A 21771-nucleotide genomic window follows, 5' to 3' on the forward strand; every position below is an offset into this window, starting at 1 on the left:
TCCACAGAATCTCACTGCTCCGTACACACTGACTGTGATTCCACAGAATCTCACTGCTCCGTACACACTGACTGTGATTCCACAGAATCTCACTGCTCCGTACACACTGACTGTGATTCCACAGAATCTCACTGCTCCGTACACACTGACTGTGATTCCACAGAATCTCACTGCTCCTACACACTGACTGTGATTCCACAGAATCTCACTGCTCCGTACACACTGACTGTGATTCCACAGAATCTCACTGCTCCGTACACACTGACTGTGATTCCACAGAATCTCACTGCTCCGTACACACTGACTGTGATTCCACAGAATCTCACTGCTCCGTACACACTGACTGTGATTCCACAGAATCTCACTGCTCCGTACACACTGACTGTGATTCCACAGAATCTCACTGCTCCGTACACACTGACTGTGATTCCACAGAATCTCACTGCTCCGTACACACTGACTGTGATTCCACAGAATCTCACTGCTCCGTACACACTGACTGTGATTCCACAGAATCTCACTGCTCCGTACACACTGACTGTGATTCCACAGAATCTCACTGCTCCGTACACACTGACTGTGATTCCACAGAATCTCACTGCTCCGTACACACTGACTGTGATTCCACAGAATCTCACTGCTCCGTACACACTGACTGTGATTCCACAGAATCTCACTGCTCCGTACACACTGACTGTGATTCCACAGAATCTCACTGCTCCGTACACACTGACTGTGATTCCACAGAATCTCACTGCTCCGTACACACTGACTGTGATTCCACAGAATCTCACTGCTCCGTACACACTGACTGTGATTCCACAGAATCTCACTGCTACGTACACACTGACTGTGATTCCACAGAATCTCACTGCTCCCTACACACTGACTGTGATTCCACAGAATCTCACTGCTCCGTACACACTGACTGTGATTCCACAGAATCTCACTGCTCCCTACACACTGACTGTGATTCCACAGAATCTCACTGCTCCGTACACACTGACTGTGATTCCACAGAATCTCACTGCTCCCTACACACTGACTGTGATTCCACAGAATCTCACTGCTCCGTACACACTGACTGTGATTCCACAGAATCTCACTGCTCCGTACACACTGACTGTGATTCCACAGAATCTCACTGCTCCATACACACTGACTGTGATTCCACAGAATCTCACTGCTCCGTACACACTGACTGTGATTCCACAGAATCTCACTGCTCCGTACACACTGACTGTGATTCCACAGAATCTCACTGCTCCCTACACACTGACTGTGATTCCACAGAATCTCACTGCTCCGTACACACTGACTGTGATTCCACAGAATCTCACTGCTCCGTACACACTGACTGTGATTCCACAGAATCTCACTGCTCCCTGTACACTGACTGTGATTCCACAGAATCTCACTGCTCCGTACACACTGACTGTGATTCCACAGAATCTCACTGCTCCGTACACACTGACTGTGATTCCACAGAATCTCACTGCTCCCTACACACTGACTGTGATTCCACAGAATCTCACTGCTCCGTACACACTGACTGTGATTCCACAGAATCTCACTGCTCCGTACACACTGACTGTGATTCCACAGAATCTCACTGCTCCCTACACACTGACTGTGATTCCACAGAATCTCACTGCTCCCTACACACTGACTGTGATTCCACAGAATCTCACTGCTCCGTACGCACTGACTGTGATTCCACAGAATCTCACTGCTCCCTACACACTGACTGTGATTCCACAGAATCTCACTGCTCCGTACACACTGACTGTGATTCCACAGAATCTCACTGCTCCCTGTACACTGACTGTGATTCCACAGAATCTCACTGCTCCGTACACACTGACTGTGATTCCACAGAATCTCACTGCTCCCTACACACTGACTGTGATTCCACAGAATCTCACTGCTCCCTACACACTGACTGTGATTCCACAGAATCTCACTGCTCCCTGTAAACTGACTGTGATTCCACAGAATCTCACTGCTCCGTACACACTGACTGTGATTCCACAGAATCTCACTGCTCCCTGTACACTGACTGTGATTCCACAGAATCTCACTGCTCCGTACACACTGACTGTGATTCCACAGAATCTCACTGCTCCCTACACACTGACTGTGATTCCACAGAATCTCACTGCTCCGTACACACTGACTGTGATTCCACAGAATCTCACTGCTCCCTACACACTGACTGTGATTCCACAGAATCTCACTGCTCCGTACACACTGACTGTGATTCCACAGAATCTCACTGCTCCGTACACACTGACTGTGATTCCACAGAATCTCACTGCTCCTTACACACTGACTGTGATTCCACAGAATCTCACTGCTCCGTACACACTGACTGTGATTCCACAGAATCTCACTGCTCCGTACACACTGACTGTGATTCCACAGAATCTCACTGCTCCCTACACACTGACTGTGATTCCACAGAATCTCACTGCTCCGTACACACTGACTGTGATTCCACAGAATCTCACTGCTCCGTACACACTGACTGTGATTCCACAGAATCTCACTGCTCCGTACACACTGACTGTGATTCCACAGAATCTCACTGCTCCGTACACACTGACTGTGATTCCACAGAATCTCACTGCTCCGTACACACTGACTGTGATTCCACAGAATCTCACTGCTCCGTACACACTGACTGTGATTCCACAGAATCTCACTGCTCCGTACACACTGACTGTGATTCCACAGAATATCACTGCTCCGTACACACTGACTGTGATTCCACAGAATCTCACTGCTCCGTACACACTGACTGTGATTCCACAGAATCTCACTGCTCCGTACACACTGACTGTGATTCCACAGAATCTCACTGCTCCGTACAAACTGACTGTGATTCCACAGAATCTCACTGCTCCCTACACACTGACTGTGATTCCACAGAATCTCACTGCTCCATGCACACTGACTGTGATTCCGCAGAATCTCACTGCTCCCTACACACTGACTGTGATTCCACAGAATCTCACTGCTCCCTACACACTGACTGTGATTCCACAGAATCTCACTGCTCCGTACACACTGACTGTGATACCACTGAATCTCACTGCTCCCTACACACTGACTGTGATTCCACAGAATCTCACTGCTCCGTACACACTGACTGTGATTCCACAGAATCTCACTGCTCCGTACACACTGACTGTGATTCCACAGAATCTCACTGCTCCATACACACTGACTGTGATTCCACAGAATCTCACTGCTCCGTACACACTGACTGTGATTCCACAGAATCTCACTGCTCCCGACACACTGACTGTGATTCCACAGAATCTCACTGCTCCCTACACACTGACTGTGATTACACAGAATCTCACTGCTCCCTGTACACTGACTGTGATTCCACAGAATCTCACTGCTCCGTTCACACTGACTGTGATTCCACAGAATCTCACAGCTCCCTGTACACTGACTGTGATTCCACAGAATCTCACTGCTCCGTACACACTGACTGTGATTCCACAGAATCTCACTGCTCCGTACACACTGACTGTGATTCCACAGAATCTCACTGCTCCGTACACACTGACTGTAATTCCACAGAATCTCACTGCTCCCTACACACTGACTGTGATTCCACAGAATCTCACTGCTCCCTTCACACTGACTGTGATTACACAGAATCTCACTGCTCCCTGTACCCTGACTGTGATTCCACAGAATCTCACTGCTCCGTACGCACTGACTGTGGTTCCACAGAATCTCACTGCTCCCTACAAACTGACTGTGATTCCACAGAATCTCACTCCTCCGTACACACTGACTGTGATTCCACAGAATCTCACTGCTCCCTACACACTGACTGTGATTCCACAGAATCTCACTGCTCCGTACACACTGACTGTGATTCCACAGAATCTCACTGCTCCGTACATACTGCCTGTGATTCCACAGAATCTCACTGCTCCGTACACACTGACTGTGATTCCACACAATCTCACTGCTCCGTACAAACTTACTGTGATTCCACAGAATCTCACTGCTCCCTACAAACAGACTGTGATTCCACAGAATCTCACTGCTCCGTAGACACTGACTGTGATTCCACAGAATCTCACTGCTCCGTACACACTGACTGTGATTCCACAGAATCTCACTGCTCCCTACACACTGACTGTGATTCCACTGAATCTCACTGCTCCGTACACACTGACTGTTATTCCACCGAATCTCACTGCTCCCTACACACTGACTGTGATTCCTGAGAATCTCACTGCTCCATACACACTGCCTGTGATTCCACAGAATCTCACTGCTCCGTACACACTGACTGTGATTCCACAGAATCTCTCTGCTCCCTACACACTGACTGTGATTCCACAGAATCTCACTGCTCCCTACACACTGACTGTGATTACACAGAATCTCACTGCTCCCTGTACACTGACTTTGATTCCAAAGAATCTCACTGCTCCGTACACACTGACTGTGATTCCACAGAATCTCACTGCTCCCTGTACACTGACTGTGATTCCACAGAATCTCACTGCTCCGTACACACTGACTGTCATTCCACAGAATCTCACTGCTCCGTACACACTGACTGTGATTCCACTGAATCTCACTGCTCCCTACACACTGACTGTGATTCCACAGAATCTCACTGCTCCGTACACTCTGACTGTGATTCCACAGAATCTCACTGCTCCGTACACACTGACTGTGATTCCACAGAATCTCACTGCTCCGTACACACTGACTGTGATTCCACAGAATCTCACTGCTCTTTACACACTGACTGTGATTCCACAGAATCTCACTGCTCCGTACACACTGACTGTGATTCCACAGAATCTCACTGCTCTTTACACACTGACTGTGATTCCACAGAATCTCACTGCTCCCTACACACTGACTGTGATTCCACAGAATCTCACTGCTCCCTACACACTGACTGTGATTACACAGAATCTCACTGCTCCCTGTACACTGACTTTGATTCTAAAGAATCTCACTGCTCCGTACACACTGACTGTGATTCCACAGAATCTCACTGCTCCCTGTGCACTGACTGTGATTCCACAGAATCTCACTGCTCCGTACGCACTGACTGTCATTCCACAGAATCTCACTGCTCCGTACACACTGACTGTGATTCCACTGAATCTCACTGCTCCCTACACACTGACTGTGATTCCACAGAATCTCACTGCTCCGTACACACTGACGGTGATTCCACAGATTCTCACTGCTCCCTACGCACTGACTGTGATTCCACAGAATCTCACTGCTCCGTACACACTGACTGTGATTCCACAGAATCTCACTGCTCCGTACACACTGACTGTGATTCCACAGAATCTCACTGCTCTTTACACTGACTGTGATTCCACAGAATCTCACTGCTCCGTACACACTGACTGTGATTCCACAGAATCTCACTGCTCCGTACACACTGAATGTGATTCCACAGAATCTCACTGCTCCCTACACACTGACTGTGATTCCACAGAATCTCACTGCTCCGTACACACTGACTGTGATTCCACAGAATCTCACTGCTCCGTACACACTGACTGTTATTCCACAGAATCTCACTGCTCCCTACAAACTGACTGTGATTCCACAGAATACACTCCTCCGTACACACTGTCTGTTATTCCATAGAATCTCACTGCTCGCTACACACTGACTGTGATTCCACAGAATCTCACTGCTCCGTACACACTGACTGTGATTCCACAGACTCTCACTGCTCCGTACATACTGACTGTGATTCCACAGAATCTCACTGCTCCGTACACACTGACTGTGATTCCACAGAATCTCACTGCTCCGTACACACTGACTGTGATTCCACAGAATCTCACTGCTCCCTACAAACAGACTGTGATTCCACAGAATCTCACTGCTCCGTACACACTGACTGTGATTCCACAGAATCTCACTGCTCCGTACACACTGACTGTGATTCCACAGAATATCACTGCTCCGTACACACTGTCTGTGATTCCACATAATCTCACTGCTCCGTACTCACTGACTGTGATTCCACAGAATCTGACTGCTCCGTACACACTGACTGTGATTCCACAGAATCTCACTGCTCCGTACACACTGACTGTGATTCCACAGAATCTCACTGCTCCCTACACACTGACTCTGATTCCACAGAAGCTCACTGCTCCGTGCACACTGACTGTGATTCCGCAGAATCTCACTGCTCCCTACACACTGACTGTGATTCCACAGAATCTCACTGCTCCCTACACACTGGCTGTGATTCCACAGAATCTCACTGCTCCGTACACACTGACTGTGATTTTGCAGAATCTCACTGCTCCCTACACACTGAATGTGATTCCACAGAATCTCACTGCTCCGTGCACACTGACTGTGATTCCACAGAATCTCACTGTTCCCTACACACTGACTGTGATTCCACAGAATCTCACTGCTCCGTACACACTGACTGTGATTCCACAGAATCTCACTGCTCCGTACACACTGACTGTGATTCCACAGAATCTCACTGCTCCATACACACTGACTGTGATTCCACAGAATCTCACTGCTCCGTACACACTGATTGTGATTCCACAGAATCTCACTGCTCCGTACACGCTGACTGTGATTCCACAGACTCTCACTGCTCCCTACACACTGACTGTGATTACACAGAATCTCACTGCTCCCTGTACACTGACTGTGATTCCACAGAATCTCACTGCTCCGTACATACTGACTGTGATTCCACAGAATCTCACTGCTCCCTGTACACTGACTGTGATTCCACAGAATCTCACTGCTCCGTACACACTGACTGTGATTCCACAGAATCTCACTGCTCCGTACACACTGACTGTGATTCCACTGAATCTCACTGCTCCCTACACACTGACTGTGATTCCACAGAATCTCACTGCTCCGTACACACTGACTGTGATTCCACAGAATCTCACTGCTCCGTACACACTGACTGTAATTCCACAGAATCTCACTGCTCCCTACATACTGACTGTGATTCCACAGAATCTCACTGCTCCCTTCACACTGACTGTGATTCCACAGAATCTCACTTCTCCGTACACACTGACTGTGATTCCACAGAATCTCACTGCTCCCTACACACTGACTGTGATTCCACAGAATCTCACTGCTCCGTACACACTGACTGTGATTCCACAGAATCTCACTGCTCCCTACACACTAACTGTGATTCCACAGAATCTCACTGCTCCGTACACACTGACTGTGATTCCACAGAATCTCACTGCTCCGTACAAACTGACTGTGATTCCACAGAATCTCACTGCTCCCTACAAACAGACTGTGATTCCACAGAATCTCACTGCTCCGTACACACTGACTATGATTCCACAGAATCTCACTGCTCCGTACACAGTGACTGTGATTCCACAGAATATCACTGCTCCGTACACACTGTCTGTGATTCCACAGAATCTCACTGCTCCGTACGCACTGATTGTGATTCCACAGAATCTCACTGCTCCGTACACACTGACTGTGATTCCACAGAATCTCACTGCTCCCTACACACTGACTGTGATTCCACAGAATCTCACTGCTCCGTACACACTGACTGTGATTCCACAGAATCTCACTGCTCCGTACACACTGACTGTGATTCCACAGAATCTCACTGCTCTGTACCCACTGACTGTGATTCTACAGAATCTCACTGAACCCTACACACTGACTGTAATTCCACAGAATCTCACTGAACCCTACACACTGACTCTGACTCCACAGAATCTCACTGCTCCCTACACACTGACTGTGATTCCACAGAATCACACTGCTCCCTACACACCGACAGTGATTCCACTGAATCTCACTGCTCCCTACACACTGACTGTGATTCCACAGAATCACACTGCTCCCTACACACCGACAGTGATTCCACAGAATCTCACTGCTCCGTACACACTGACTGTGATTCCACTGAATCTCACTGCTCCGTACACACTGACTGTGATTCCACAGAATCTCACTGCTCCCTACACACTGACTGTGATTCCACAGAATCTCACTGTTCTCTACATACTAACTGTGATTTCACTTTTCTATATTTCAGGAACACCAGCGAATCACATACAAACTGGAGGACACAAGCCTGCGTTTGAAGGATGAGATGGACCTTTATAAGAAGATGATGGACAAGATGAGGTGGAACAGACACGAGTTTCAGGAGGAGCGGGATGCGATGCAAGAGGTGTGTATCGGAACAGAGGACAGAACAGAGTGCAGGGGGTGGGGGTGGGTTCGGGACACTGTTGCTAGGCGACTGTGGGGACACTGCAGTGTAATGGGTGGCCTCAGATATGGAGAGTCCTAATACACAAGAAAAAGGAGTAGACCATTTGGCCCATTGAGCCTGCTGCACCTTTCAGTCTGATCATGGCTGATCTAAGACTTCAACTCCATTTTCCCACCAGCTCCCCAAATCCCTTGATCCCCTGAGACACCAAAAATCTCTCTATATCAGCCTTAAACATTCCACAGCCCCCGGGGGTAAAGAATTCCAAGGTTCACAACCCATTGAGTGAAGGAATTTGCCTCATCTCAGTCCTAAATGATTGGCCCCTTATCCTGAGACTGTGCCCCCTTATTTTTGATTCCCCAGTCAGGGGAAGCTCCTCAATATTGACCCTGTCAAGCCCCTTCACCACCTCTCATTCTTCTAAGCTCCAGGGAATATAGACCCAATGTACTCAGTCTCTCATCATAGGATAACCCTGTTATCTGAGGGACCAATCTAGTGAATCTTCACTCTACTGCCTCCAATGCAAGTATATCTTTTCTTAAATATACAGCCTGTTCTGTTGAGGGGTCATGAGGACTCGAAACATCGGCTGTGCTCCCCTCTGCCGGTGCAGCTGGACCTGCTGAGTTTTTCCAGGTATTTCTGTTTTTGTTATCCTTTCTTAAATGTGGAGACTAAAAATGCACATAGTACTCCAGATTCGGTCTCACCAAAACATCTGGAAAACTCTGCAGTCCTGCCACATCCAGTTGTGAATGGTGGTGGACAATTAAACAACTCACTGGAGGAGGAGGCTCCACAAATATCCCCATCCTCAATGTTGGAGGAGCCCAGGACATCAGTGCAAAAGATAAGACTGAAGCATTCGCAAAAATCTTCAGCCAGAAGTGCCGAGTGGTTGATCCATCTCGGCCTCCTCCAGAGGTCCCCAGCATCACAGATGCCAGTCTTCAGCCAATTCAATTCACTCCACGTGATATCAAGAAACGACTGAAGGCACTGGATACTGCAAAGGCTATGGGCCCTGACAACATTGTGGCAATAGTATTGAAGACTTGTGCTCCAGAACTTGCCGGACCCCTAGCCAAGCTGTTCCAGTACAGCTACAGCACTGGCATCTATTCAGCTATGTGGAAAATTGCCCAGGTATGTCCTGTACATAAAAAGCAGGACAAATCCAACCCAGCCAATTACCGCCCCATTAGTCTACTCTCGATCATCAGTAAAGTAACGGAAAGGGTCATGGACAGTGCTATCAAGCAGCATTTGCTTAGCAATAACCTGCTCACTGATGCCCAGTTTGGGTTCCGCCAGGACCACTCAGCTCCTGACCTCATTACAGCCTTGGTTCAAACATGGACAAAAGAGCTGAACTCCTGAGGTGAGGTGAGAGTGACTGCCCTTGACATCAAGGCAGCATTTGACCGAGTGTGGCATCAAGGAGCCCCAGCAAAACTGGAGTCAATGGGAATCAGGGGGAAAACTCTCCGCTGGTTGCAGTCATACCTAGCACAAAGGAAGATAGTTGTGGTTGTTGGAGGTCAGTCATCTCAGCTCCAGGACATCACTGCAGGAGTTCCTCAGGGTAGTGTCCTCGGCCCAACCATCTTCAGCTGCTTCATCAATGACCTTCCTTCCATCATAAGGTCAGAAGTGGGGATGTTCACTGATGATTGCACAATGTTCAGCACTATTCGTTACTCCTCAGATACTGAAGCAGTCCATGTCCAAATGCAGCAAGACCTGGACAATATCCAGGCTTGGGCTGACAAGTGGCAAGTAACATTCACACCACACAAGTGTCAGGCAATGACCATCTCCAGGAAGAAAGAATCCAACCCTCACCCCTTGACTTTCAATAGCATTACCATCGCTGAATCCCCCACTATCAACATCCTGGGGTTACCATTGACTAGAAGCTGAACTGGACTAGCCATATAAATACTGTGGCTACAAGAGCAGGTCAGAGGTCAGAGAAATCCTGCAGCAAGTAACTCACCTCCTGACTCCCCAAAGCCTGTCCACCATATACAAGGTACAAGTCAGGAGTGTGATGGAATACTCTCCACTTGCCTGAATGAGTGCAGCTCCCACAACACTCAAGAAGCTTGACACCATCCAGGACAAAGCAGCCCCACTTGATTGGCACCCCATCCACAAACATTCACTCCTTCCACTATCAGCACACAGTAGCAGCAGTGTGTACCATCTACAAGATGCACTGCAGGAACTCACCAAACCTCCTTAGACAGCACCTTCCAAACCCATGACCACGACCATCTAGAAGGACAAGGGCAGCAGACACATGGGAACACCGCCGCCTGGAAGTTCCCTTCCAAGTCAGTCACCATCCTGACTGGGAAATATATCGCCGTTCCTTCACTGTCGCTGGGTCAAAATCCTGGAACTCCCTCCCTAACAGCACTGTGGGTGTACCTACACCACATGGACTGCAGTGGTTCAAGAAGGCAGCTCAGCACCACTTTCTCAAGGGCAATTAGGGATGGGTAATAAATGCCGGCCCAGCCAGCGAAGCCCACATTCTGTGAATGAATTTTTAAAAAGTGTATTTTTACCTTGTTGGCTTTTCTTGTGGAACAGTCCTAGGGGAGGTTATGTTCCTGACTGTGATATGGAAATGGAGGCTCTGTCTCTGGCTCTGATTTGTTCCATGTTTCAGTGACAGGTTTTGAGTTGGTAAAGTCACGCCCATGTTTCAGAGTTTGCCTGAGATTCTCACTCAGCGTTATGGGCGTGGTTTTTCCGGAGATTCTCCTTGGTTTTTCTGGAGATTCTCCTTGGTTTTTCTGGAGATTCTCCTTGGTTTTTCCGGACATTCTCACTCAGTGTTATGGGCTTGGTTTTCCTGAGCCAGGTACCCAAGACTAACACAAACTTCAATTTTGAAGAACACATTTTGATAAAACAGGAAAACATTTTGCTGCAGGTCAGTTTGTCTGTGTCCACAGCCTGTGGCTAGCAGCTGACCTGCTGACACTGTAAATACCAAGTGCCTGTCAGATTCTGATGTGTGTAGCTGTGAGTCACACAGGCAGCTTTACAAAGCACGTTTAGCCTGTACTGGCTGGAAATCCCTGGATCCTGGCCCTGTTGGGATTCCCAAGGCCCTGTCTTGATCAGGGGCTTTGCCGGAATTCCCAGGGCTCATTTGGGAGATCTGATAGTCTGGTAACTGCTACCCTGAAGGTAATGATGAATATGTAGAGTTGGATGATTGTTGCTGATGGTGAACTCTGGGTGCCAAGACATTCACCTAACCAACACCACCCCCCCTCCGCCCCCAAAATCCAGGTTTGTACTGAGTTAGATCAACACTGCCACTGGTCACACAATCTTTGAGGAATCAATGAGTTTCTCCAAGGCAGTGCAGAGCTGGGAGCCGGGAGCCGTGTTTAGGCTGCTGTTCCTTTGAGGGAATAGTTTTGGAAGGAGGTGAGCAGTAGTGAGAGTGTATTTCCACAGTTCTTTTCACTGTGACTGTCATATCGAGCAGATTGCCAGCTCTCACTGTGTCTGTCCTTCAGTTAATTGAAGATCTTCGGAAAGAGCTGGAATATTTACAGTTGTTTAAGTTGGAGTCGGAGACACCGGGCTGGAGTCGAAGCCCAACATGCAGTGCGATCGAACTGAGCTTTCGCAGCAAGGAGATGGAACTGGAATATGAAGCCAAGCGACTGAGACAGGTAACTCCGGCCCCTTCTGATTGGCTGCACTCTGTTAACATTGCATCAGGTGATACGATACTGATTTGCCATTAGACCTGCCCAACATCAAGCTGATCCCTCCAGATCCTACAGGATTCCTCAGGACACAACTGAGTGTGTTAGTGCCGGGAGAGATTTCCCACCTTGTGACATACACATTTCCCAGTGAATGTGACTGTCAGGTAGAACTGGGTTGGGCATGCCTGTGACACCCCTATAGTTCAATATCTGCTGCTCCTGCCTAGACGTACAATTCAGGGGAAGCTAGGAGAATTCACAGGTCAGGGAAAGATTCTTGGGTTTATACTGAAATAAAACTTACTGCTCTGGATTCTCAGATCAGTTTTGGCTTCTCTGTCCATTTTACTCAATTTGAATCCTATCCTTCTCTGCACAAGCTGCTGATGTCTGATTGGTGGCCCAACCCAGTTCTACCTGACAGTCACATACACATTTCCCAGTGAATGTCACAAGGTGGGAAATCTCTCCCGGCACTAACACACTCAGTTGTGTCCTGAGGAATCCTGTAGGATCTGGAGGGATCAGCTTGATGTTGGGCAGGTCTAATGGCAAATCAGTATCGTATCACCTGATGCAATGTTAACAGAGTGGCACTGGGAGATTTGAAGAGGTGTGATATTTCATGGGGCAGTATCCTTGGGAGAAAGAGTTTGCCAGAGAGCACTGGGGGACCCAGACCTTGCTCCTGTACAATCAACATGCTGGCACGGGGCGTAGGGGCACCTGCAATAAACTGGGAGCCAGTGCTTTCACGGAAATGATAGTCTGGAGGCTGGGATACCATCTATTTATTGTCAGTAACACCCCACAGTGCGTTGTTGTCGTGGTGATTGTCGGAAACTCTCCACACTGTCTGAACAAGCTCTCATTTTTTAACAGGAGAATTTGAGGTTAAAAGAACAAAACGATGATTTAAATGGGCAGATCCTCAGCCTCAGCTTATATGAAGCAAAAAATCTATTTGCAGCTCAAACAAAGGCCCAATCCCTGGCAGCAGAAATCGACACAGCCACACGTGACCAGGTAAGGTGATCACATACAGTACCACCCAAAGCCTGCTGACAGAATGAATACTGGGCACCACGGGGTTAAACCAGGCCCCACAGGTTAATCCCACAAATTGTGGGGTTAAATACTGTTAATGCAGGAAGGAGATGAAATCCATTACTCCCTGAGTTATCAGCAGCCACTGAGGTCATTACACTCGGTGCCCAACTGCTCAGCCCTCTCATACTGGAGCATTTATAAAGGGTAGGTCATGCCTTACCAACCTGATTAAATTTTTTGAAGAGGTGATGAAAGGGGAATGTTAATGGATGTTATTTATGAGGGCTTTACCATGGCAAATATTCAGTTGCTCATGTTTATTCAGTTCATTGCAGAATGTTAAAAACGCTTGGTAACTTACCCTTATCAATACTGCCTCAGCATTTAATCTGCATAGAACCTGTTCTCTTCAAGCAATAGCTTTGAAGAACTTGAAAACTTAGGCCACTGATATGATTATAATTATGCAACACTTTACACATGTTAAAATTGCATTATTTAGAGTTGATCAGGATATTGGTGCCTATAGTCACTTGTTATATTACTGAACTGTTAAGAAGTTCCAGCATTTCTCTAAAGGAGATATTCAAATGCTAGAAAATTATCCTGTTTTCTATAACAGGATAAAAAGCCACATACCCCAAATTTACCGATGACACAAAGATAGGCAGCATTGCGGTGTAGACGGAAGCATAAAATTATAGAGATATTGATAGATTAAGTGAATGGGAAAAAGTGGGACAAATGAATTTCAATGTTGAAAAATGTGAGGTCATCCACTTTGGACCTGAAAAGTATAGAACAGGATACTTTCAAAATGGTGACAAACAAGAAACAGGGATGGTTCAAAAAAATTAGAGGTTCAGGTAAACAGATCATTAAAAAGTCATAAACAGGTACAGAAAATAATGAAAAAGACTAATGGAATGCTGGCCTTTATAGCTGGAGACTAGAATACAAGGAGGTTGAATCATACTTCAGCAATACAAAGACCTGGTTAGATCACATCTGGAGTTACTGTGAGCAGTTCTGGGCATCTTAGCAAGGATATATTGGCCTTAGAGGGAGCACAGAGTAGATTTACCAGAATGAAACCTGGACTTCGAAGGTTAAATCACGAGGAGAGATTACACAAACTAGAAGGTTATGTGGAGAACTGATGGAAATTTTCAGGATTTTAATGGGAATAGATAGGGTCGATAGAGAGAAACTATTTCCACTGCTTGGGGAGACCAGAGCTAGGGGGCAGAGTCTAAAAATTAGAACCAGACCTTTGAGGAGTGAGATTAGGAAACACTTCTACACACAAAGGGTGGGGGGAGTTTGGAACTCTCTTCCACAAATGAGAATTGACTCTGGATCAACGTTCATTTTAAATCTGAGATTGGTAGATTTTTGTTAAGCAAAGGTATTGAGGGATATGGGCAAAGGCAGAGATATGGAGTTAGGCTGCAGATCAGCCCTGATTTCACTGAATGGCAGAGCAGGTTCTAGGGGTTACTCCTGTTTGTTAAATTTCTCATTTCTCTCAGCACTGGAATTATTACATAATCTCAGCTCTGACCCTACCCCTCACATTAACTCTTTGTGTACCACATGGATCAGAATGGTACCAGTTCCCCAGATATGGCCAGATCAATGGTTCATACAGACTGATAATGGGAATCTTGGGCCGATGTTTTGTCCCTGCCACTGCCGATCCCAAGATTCACTTCCCAATCCTCATTGTTGCTCACTGTCCCACAGTGGGCTCAGGTAGAATATCCCCATTCCAGCAGAATACAGGGAGATTTGTATTGTTTCTAACCCAGTGCTTTCTCTTGCAGCTGATGGAAGCTCTTCAGGAGCAGGAGGAGATTAACTTGCGATTGAGACAATATATGGACAAGATCATCCTGGCCATCCTGGATCACAACCCCTCCATCTTGGAAATCAAAAAATAAAGTGAGGGACACAAACTCTGGAACGGAGGGAGTGAGTGTGGATTATTGGGCCTCGCCTGGTAGTTTGGTGAGAATGATGATGGACAATCTCTCGTTGTCTTCATATTAATGTTCATTACCTGGTTACATGTGAATTTAAACTAATATCCGCTGTGATTTGGGATTTATTTCTGCACTTCTGATCCTGTGAAAAAATGAGTTTGAGCGGAAGGGGACTTGACATTTTTTACATGTGACCATCTGTACCAGACCCTTGATTCCCATGAAACACTGAAAGCAGCAGGTACACTGCTGGAAGAGGAGGAATCAGCAGCTGTTCAGGTCCCCATTCCCCTAATACGGACTGTTACTGATGGAACCAGTGTTTCTCTCAATAAAATTTCAAGCAAAGAGTACATAAGTTCAACAATCTGAGTGAGTGGGGCTGTGTGGGATGTGCCGGAGTCTGACTGTTGCTGATGTGGAATAAATGAGTAGGTTTTAGTCAAACAGAAGCAAAGACTGGTGCCAATATTATTCCAAAGTTTTTAGGAAAACAATTTAAAAACCTTTAAAACGTTTTTGTTCTGTATGAAATTTAAGTCTCAGGAAGGAAAGATTTTTTTTTTAATGAACCTGTTTACCAATGCAGATCACCAAACTCTGAAAACTGGCAAAGTTACTCTGTTTTCTATCTGACTAGAAGCCGGAATGAAGACTGGTCAGTGGGGGAACACCTCAGACACAAGCTGCTGATTCCAGTGCTAGGTTTCTGCACGAAACTCCTCAAGATAGACCATAGACACTCTCTGAAAGAGTGAAGTAATTATAGACAGCAACAGTCATTGAAAGACCCTAGTCTCAACCAAGACTGCCAACAGGTCTCACTGCCATCCCAGACAGTCCCCATTCAGGACATTGTCCATGGGAGGTCCCAGACAGCTCCAGGTAACCACAGTCATTTAGTATAAAACTTGGAGACTCCCAAACACCAACTAGCCCCTCCATAGAACATCAAAAAACTGCAAGCAGCTGTGTGGGGGAGGGGTGGGGGGCCAGATTTATCAGAATGGGCAAAGAGCGATCTTATTAGAATGAGGGAGAGGGAAACGATTGAAATGGAGAGAGGGATGTAATTGGAAAGGAGAGAGGGATGTAATTGGAATGGAGAGAGGGACGTGATTGGAAAGGAGAGAGGGACGTGATTGGAATGGAGAGAGGGACGTGATTGGAAAGGAGAGAGGGATGTAATTGGAATGGAGAGAGGGACGTGATTGGAATGGAGAGAGGGATGTGATTGGAAAGGAGAGAGGGATGTAATTGGAATGGAGAGAGGGACGTGATTGGAATGGAGAGAGGGATGTAATTGGAAAGGAGAGAGAGACGTAATGGGAATGGAGAGAGGGACGTGATTGGAATGGAGAGAGGGACGTGATTGGAAAGGAGAGAGGGACGTGATTGGAAAGGAGAGAGGGACGTGATTGGAATGGAGAGAGGGATGTAATTGGAATGGAGAGAGGGACGTGATTGGAAAGGAGAGAGGGACGTGATTGGAATGGAGAGAGGGACGTGATTGGAATGGAGAGAGGGATGTGATTGGAATGGAGAGAGGGACGTGATTGGAATGGAGAGAGGGATGTGATTGGAATGGAGAGAGGGACGTGATTGGAATGGAGAGAGGGATGTGATTGGATTGGAGAGAGGGACGTGATTGGAATGGAGAGAGGGATGTGATTGGAATGGAGAGAGGGACGTGATTGGAATGGAGAGAGGGATGTGATTGGAAAGGAGAGAGGGACGTGATTGGAATGGAGAGAGGGATGTGATTGGAATGGAGAGAGGGACGTGATTGGAAAGGAGAGAGGGATGTAATTGGAAAGGAGAGAGGGATGTAATTGGAAAGGAGAGAGGGATGTAATTGGAATGGAGAGAGGGACGTGATTGGAATGGAGAGAGGGATGTGATTGGAATGGAGAGAGGGATGTGATTGGAATGGAGAGAGGGATGTGATTGGAATGGAGAGAGGGATGTAATTGGAATGGAGAGAGGGATGTAATTGGAATGGAGAGAGGGACGTGATTGGAATGGAGAGAGGGATGTGATTGGAATGGAGAGAGGGACGTGATTGGAATGGAGAGAGGGATGTGATTGGAATGGAGAGAGGGATGTAATTGGAATGGAGAGAGGGATGTAATTGGAATGGAGAGAGGGATGTGATTGGAATGGAGAGAGGGACGTGATTGGAAAGGAGAGAGGGACGTGATTGGAATGGAGAGAGGGACGTGATTGGAATGGAGAGAGGGATGTGATTGGAATGGAGAGAGGGACGTGATTGGAATGGAGAGAGGGATGTGATTGGAATGGAGAGAGGGATGTGATTGGAATGGAGAGAGGGACGTGATTGGAATGGAGAGAGGGACGTGATTGGAATGGAGAGAGGGACGTGATTGGAAAGGAGAGAGGGATGTAATTGGAATGGAGAGAGGGACGTGATTGGAATGGAGAGAGGGATGTGATTGGAATGGAGAGAGGGACGTGATTGGAAAGGAGAGAGGGACGTGATTGGAAAGGAGAGAGGGACGTGATTGGAAAGGAGAGAGGGATGTGATTGGATTGGAGAGAGGGACGTGATTGGAATGGAGAGAGGGATGTGATTGGAATGGAGAGAGGGACGTGATTGGAATGGAGAGAGGGATGTGATTGGAATGGAGAGAGGGACGTGATTGGAAAGGAGAGAGGGATGTGATTGGAATGGAGAGAGGGACGTGATTGGAATGGAGAGAGGGACGTGATTGGAATGGAGAGAGGGACGTGATTGGAAAGGAGAGAGAGACGTAATGGGAATGGAGAGAGGGACGTGATTGGAATGGAGAGAGGGATGTGATTGGATTGGAGAGAGGGACGTGATTGGATTGGAGAGAGGGACGTGATTGGAATGGAGAGAGGGACGTGATTGGAATGGAGAGAGGGATGTGATTGGAATGGAGAGAGGGATGTGATTGGAATGGAGAGAGAGACGTAATGGGAATGGAGAGAGGGACGTGATTGGATTGGAGAGAGGGACGTGATTGGAATGGAGAGAGGGACGTGATTGGAATGGAGAGAGGGATGTGATTGGAATGGAGAGAGGGACGTGATTGGAATGGAGAGAGGGATGTGATTGGAATGGAGAGAGAGACGTAATGGGAATGGAGAGAGGGATGTGATTGGAATGGAGAGAGGGACGTGATTGGAAAGGAGAGAGAGACGTAATGGGAATGGAGAGAGGGATGTGATTGGAATGGAGAGAGGGACGTGATTGGAATGGAGAGAGGGATGTGATTGGAATGGAGAGAGGGACGTGATTGGATTGGAGAGAGGGACGTGATTGGAATGGAGAGAGGGATGTGATTGGAAAGGAGAGAGGGACGTGATTGGAAAGGAGAGAGGGATGTGATTGGAATGGAGAGAGGGACGTGATTGGAATGGAGAGAGGGACGTGATTGGAAAGGAGAGAGGGATGTAATTGGAATGGAGAGAGGGACGTGATTGGAAAGGAGAGAGGGATGTAATTGGAAAGGAGAGAGGGATGTGATTGGAATGGAGAGAGGGATGTGATTGGAATGGAGAGAGGGATGTGATTGGAATGGAGAGAGGGACGTGATTGGAATGGAGAGAGGGACGTGATTGGAATGGAGAGAGGGACGTGATTGGAATGGAGAGAGGGACGTGATTGGAATGGAGAGAGGGACGTGATTGGAAAGGAGAGAGGGATGTGATTGGAATGGAGAGAGGGATGTGATTGGAATGGAGAGAGGGACGTGATTGGAATGGAGAGAGGGACGTGATTGGAATGGAGAGAGGGACGTGATTGGAATGGAGAGAGGGACGTGATTGGAAAGGAGAGAGGGACGTGATTGGAATGGAGAGAGGGATGTGATTGGAATGGAGAGAGGGACGTGATTGGAAAGGAGAGAGGGACGTGATTGGAATGGAGAGAGGGACGTGATTGGAAAGGAGAGAGGGATGTAATTGGAAAGGAGAGAGAGACGTAATGGGAATGGAGAGAGGGACGTGATTGGAATGGAGAGAGGGACGTGATTGGAAAGGAGAGAGGGATGTGATTGGAAAGGAGAGAGAGACGTAATGGGAAAGGAGAGAGAGACGTGATTGGAAAGGAGAGAGGGACGTGATTGGAATGGAGAGAGGGACGTGATTGGAATGGAGAGAGGGACGTGATTGGAAAGGAGAGAGAGACGTAATGGGAAAGGAGAGAGAGACGTGATTGGAAAGGAGAGAGGGACGTGATTGGAAAGGAGAGAGGGACGTGATTGGAATGGAGAGAGGGACGTGATTGGAAAGGAGAGAGGGACGTGATTGGAATGGAGAGAGGGACGTGATTGGAATGGAGAAAGAGGAATATGATTGGAATGTGATATTACTATAAGATACAGAATGTGATATTTTTGTGTTTTAATATCCAGGTTTTACCATTCCTTCAGTCTGGAATATTCAACAGTAAAGCAATGTTGCACTTTTAATTTTATTAATGCTTTCTAGATTTTAAGGGGAAGGAGAATCTCAAAGCCATCTACTTAAAAATAATGTGAATTGCTCCTGGCTTTGCGACAGTTTCAGTTATGTGCATGAGTCAGTGTGTGCGTCTGGATATTTGTGAGAGTGTGTGTGAGTTGAGTGTGTGTATGACTGATTGTTTGTTTGTTTGTTTGTTTGTGTGTGTGTGTGTGTGTGAGCGGAGTGTGAGCGAGCGAGTTAGTTAGTTAGTCAGTGTGTGTCCAGCCAGGTCTGTCCCTATGCACAGGGACCTGGCCCCAATAATGCTTCCAAATCCACTCACTCTCCCACTGCAATCAATGTAGAGAGCTTTGACATGGTGTAAATTGTGTATATAATAGTTTTGAGATTTCTATTCACGTGCCACATATTCATTGTCAAAAGCTGCAGCAATTTTTATAGTTGGGACACACTTTTGTCAGTGGCATTAGATTGGGGTTTGATACATTGATCGCAGGAGTGGAGAGTTTGAAAGTATACTCTTGCAGCACACTAACTTGTCGATAAACTGCTGCTGTGTTGATATCCTCACCATTCTGTGACTAAAATTAGACATATTCTTCACACAGATCGTGATATACGAAGAATGAGATTTCTCATTTCTACAACAGGTTAAAGAATCAAATTGTATAAAGCTACATCAGCAAGCTCTGATTTCTGTATCTTGTACCGTGTTTTATCCAATATTCCTGTGTCACAACCTGATTGTTATGGGGTTTTATTGGCACACTGTCTGTTACCTGCTGTAGTTTATGACCCCAATCTGTAAATAAATCCTTTCCTCCCAGCATGTTCAAAGAATCTCACACTGAATAGTGGAGTTTTACTGACTGTGTGTCTGAACTTATTTCCTTACTGAACTCTCACCATTCACACAGCGACGGCTCAGTGAAACAATGCAGTAACTGCTCTGTGTCCCAGGCTAGAGTCCAGACACACCTCTGCAACTCCCACTCATCCTCCGGGGCACTGAGGAGAAAAAGACTTTTCAGGGACAGATACCTGTCCTTCCCAGCAGCAACTGCTAAAACCAAGAGATGGTCTACTGAAGAAATTAAACACATGAATTAAAAACTGCACAAAGGACTAAAAACAATGAAACCCTAGTGACCAGACACGATCAAAGCTCCAAGTTCACACAGAGTGCACTATCAGCAAAAAAATCACCCCAAAAACCACATTTACCCCACACCCCTCACCGTAACACCCTGATATACCCCGCAGCCCTCACCGTAACACCCTGATATACCCCGCAGCCCTCACCGCAACACCCCGACATACCCCGCAGCCCTCACCGTAACACCCTGACATACCCCACACCCCTCACCGTAACACCCTGATATACCCCGCACCCCTCATCATAACACCCTGATATACCCCGCACCCCACACCGCAACACCCTGACATACCCCACACCCCTCACTCTAACACTCTGATATACCCCACACCCCTCACTGTAACACCCTGATATACCCCACACCCCTCACTGTAACACTGATATACCCCACACCCCTCACTGTAACACTCTGATATACCCCACACCCCTCACTGTAACACCCTGACATACCCCACACCCCTCACTCTAACACTCTGATATACCCCACACCCCTCACTGTAACACTCTGATATACCCCACACCCCTCACTGTAACACTGATATACCCCACACCCCTCACTGTCACACTCTGATATACCCCACACCCCTCACTGTAACACTCTGATATACCCCACACCCCTCACTGTAACACTCTGATATACCCCACACCCCTCACTGTAACACTCTGATATACCCTACACCCCTCACTGTAACACTCTGATATACCCCGCAGCCCTCACCGTAACACCCTGATATACCCTGCACCCCTCACCGTAACACCCTGATATACCCCTCACCGTAACACCCTGACATACCCCACACCCCTCACCGTAACACCCTGATATACCCCACACCCCTCACCGTAACACCCTGATATACCCCGCAGCCCTCACCGTAACACCCTGATATACCCCGCAGCCCTCACCGTAACACCCTGATATACCCCGCAGCCCTCACTGTAACACCCTGATATACCCCGCACCCCTCATCATAACACCCTGATATACCCCGCACCCCTCACCGTAACACCCTGATATACCCCGCACCCCTCACCGTAACACCCTGATATACCCCGCACCCCTCATCATAACACCCTGATATACCCCGCACCCCTCACTGTAACACCCTG

At 47.3% G+C, this 21771-nt stretch overlaps 1 protein-coding gene across 1 annotated transcript in view; it reads left to right on the forward strand.

The window, feature by feature from the left end:
* Window positions 1-20345, forward strand: part of LOC121293693 (rab11 family-interacting protein 4-like) — a 122271-nt gene extending 101926 nt beyond the window's left edge. The window contains exons 2-6 of the mRNA XM_041216863.1: window positions 8090-8227; window positions 11824-11982; window positions 12904-13047; window positions 14898-15015; window positions 20117-20345. Of these exons, the coding sequence (XP_041072797.1) occupies window positions 8090-8227; window positions 11824-11982; window positions 12904-13047; window positions 14898-15014 (558 nt within the window). The 3' untranslated portion in view covers window position 15015; window positions 20117-20345. The remainder of the gene's footprint in view (window positions 1-8089; window positions 8228-11823; window positions 11983-12903; window positions 13048-14897; window positions 15016-20116) is intronic.
* Window positions 20346-21771: the final 1426 nt, after the last annotated feature.

Source organism: Carcharodon carcharias, chromosome 22 (assembly GCF_017639515.1).
Source record: "Carcharodon carcharias isolate sCarCar2 chromosome 22, sCarCar2.pri, whole genome shotgun sequence".
NCBI lineage: Eukaryota > Metazoa > Chordata > Chondrichthyes > Lamniformes > Lamnidae > Carcharodon > Carcharodon carcharias.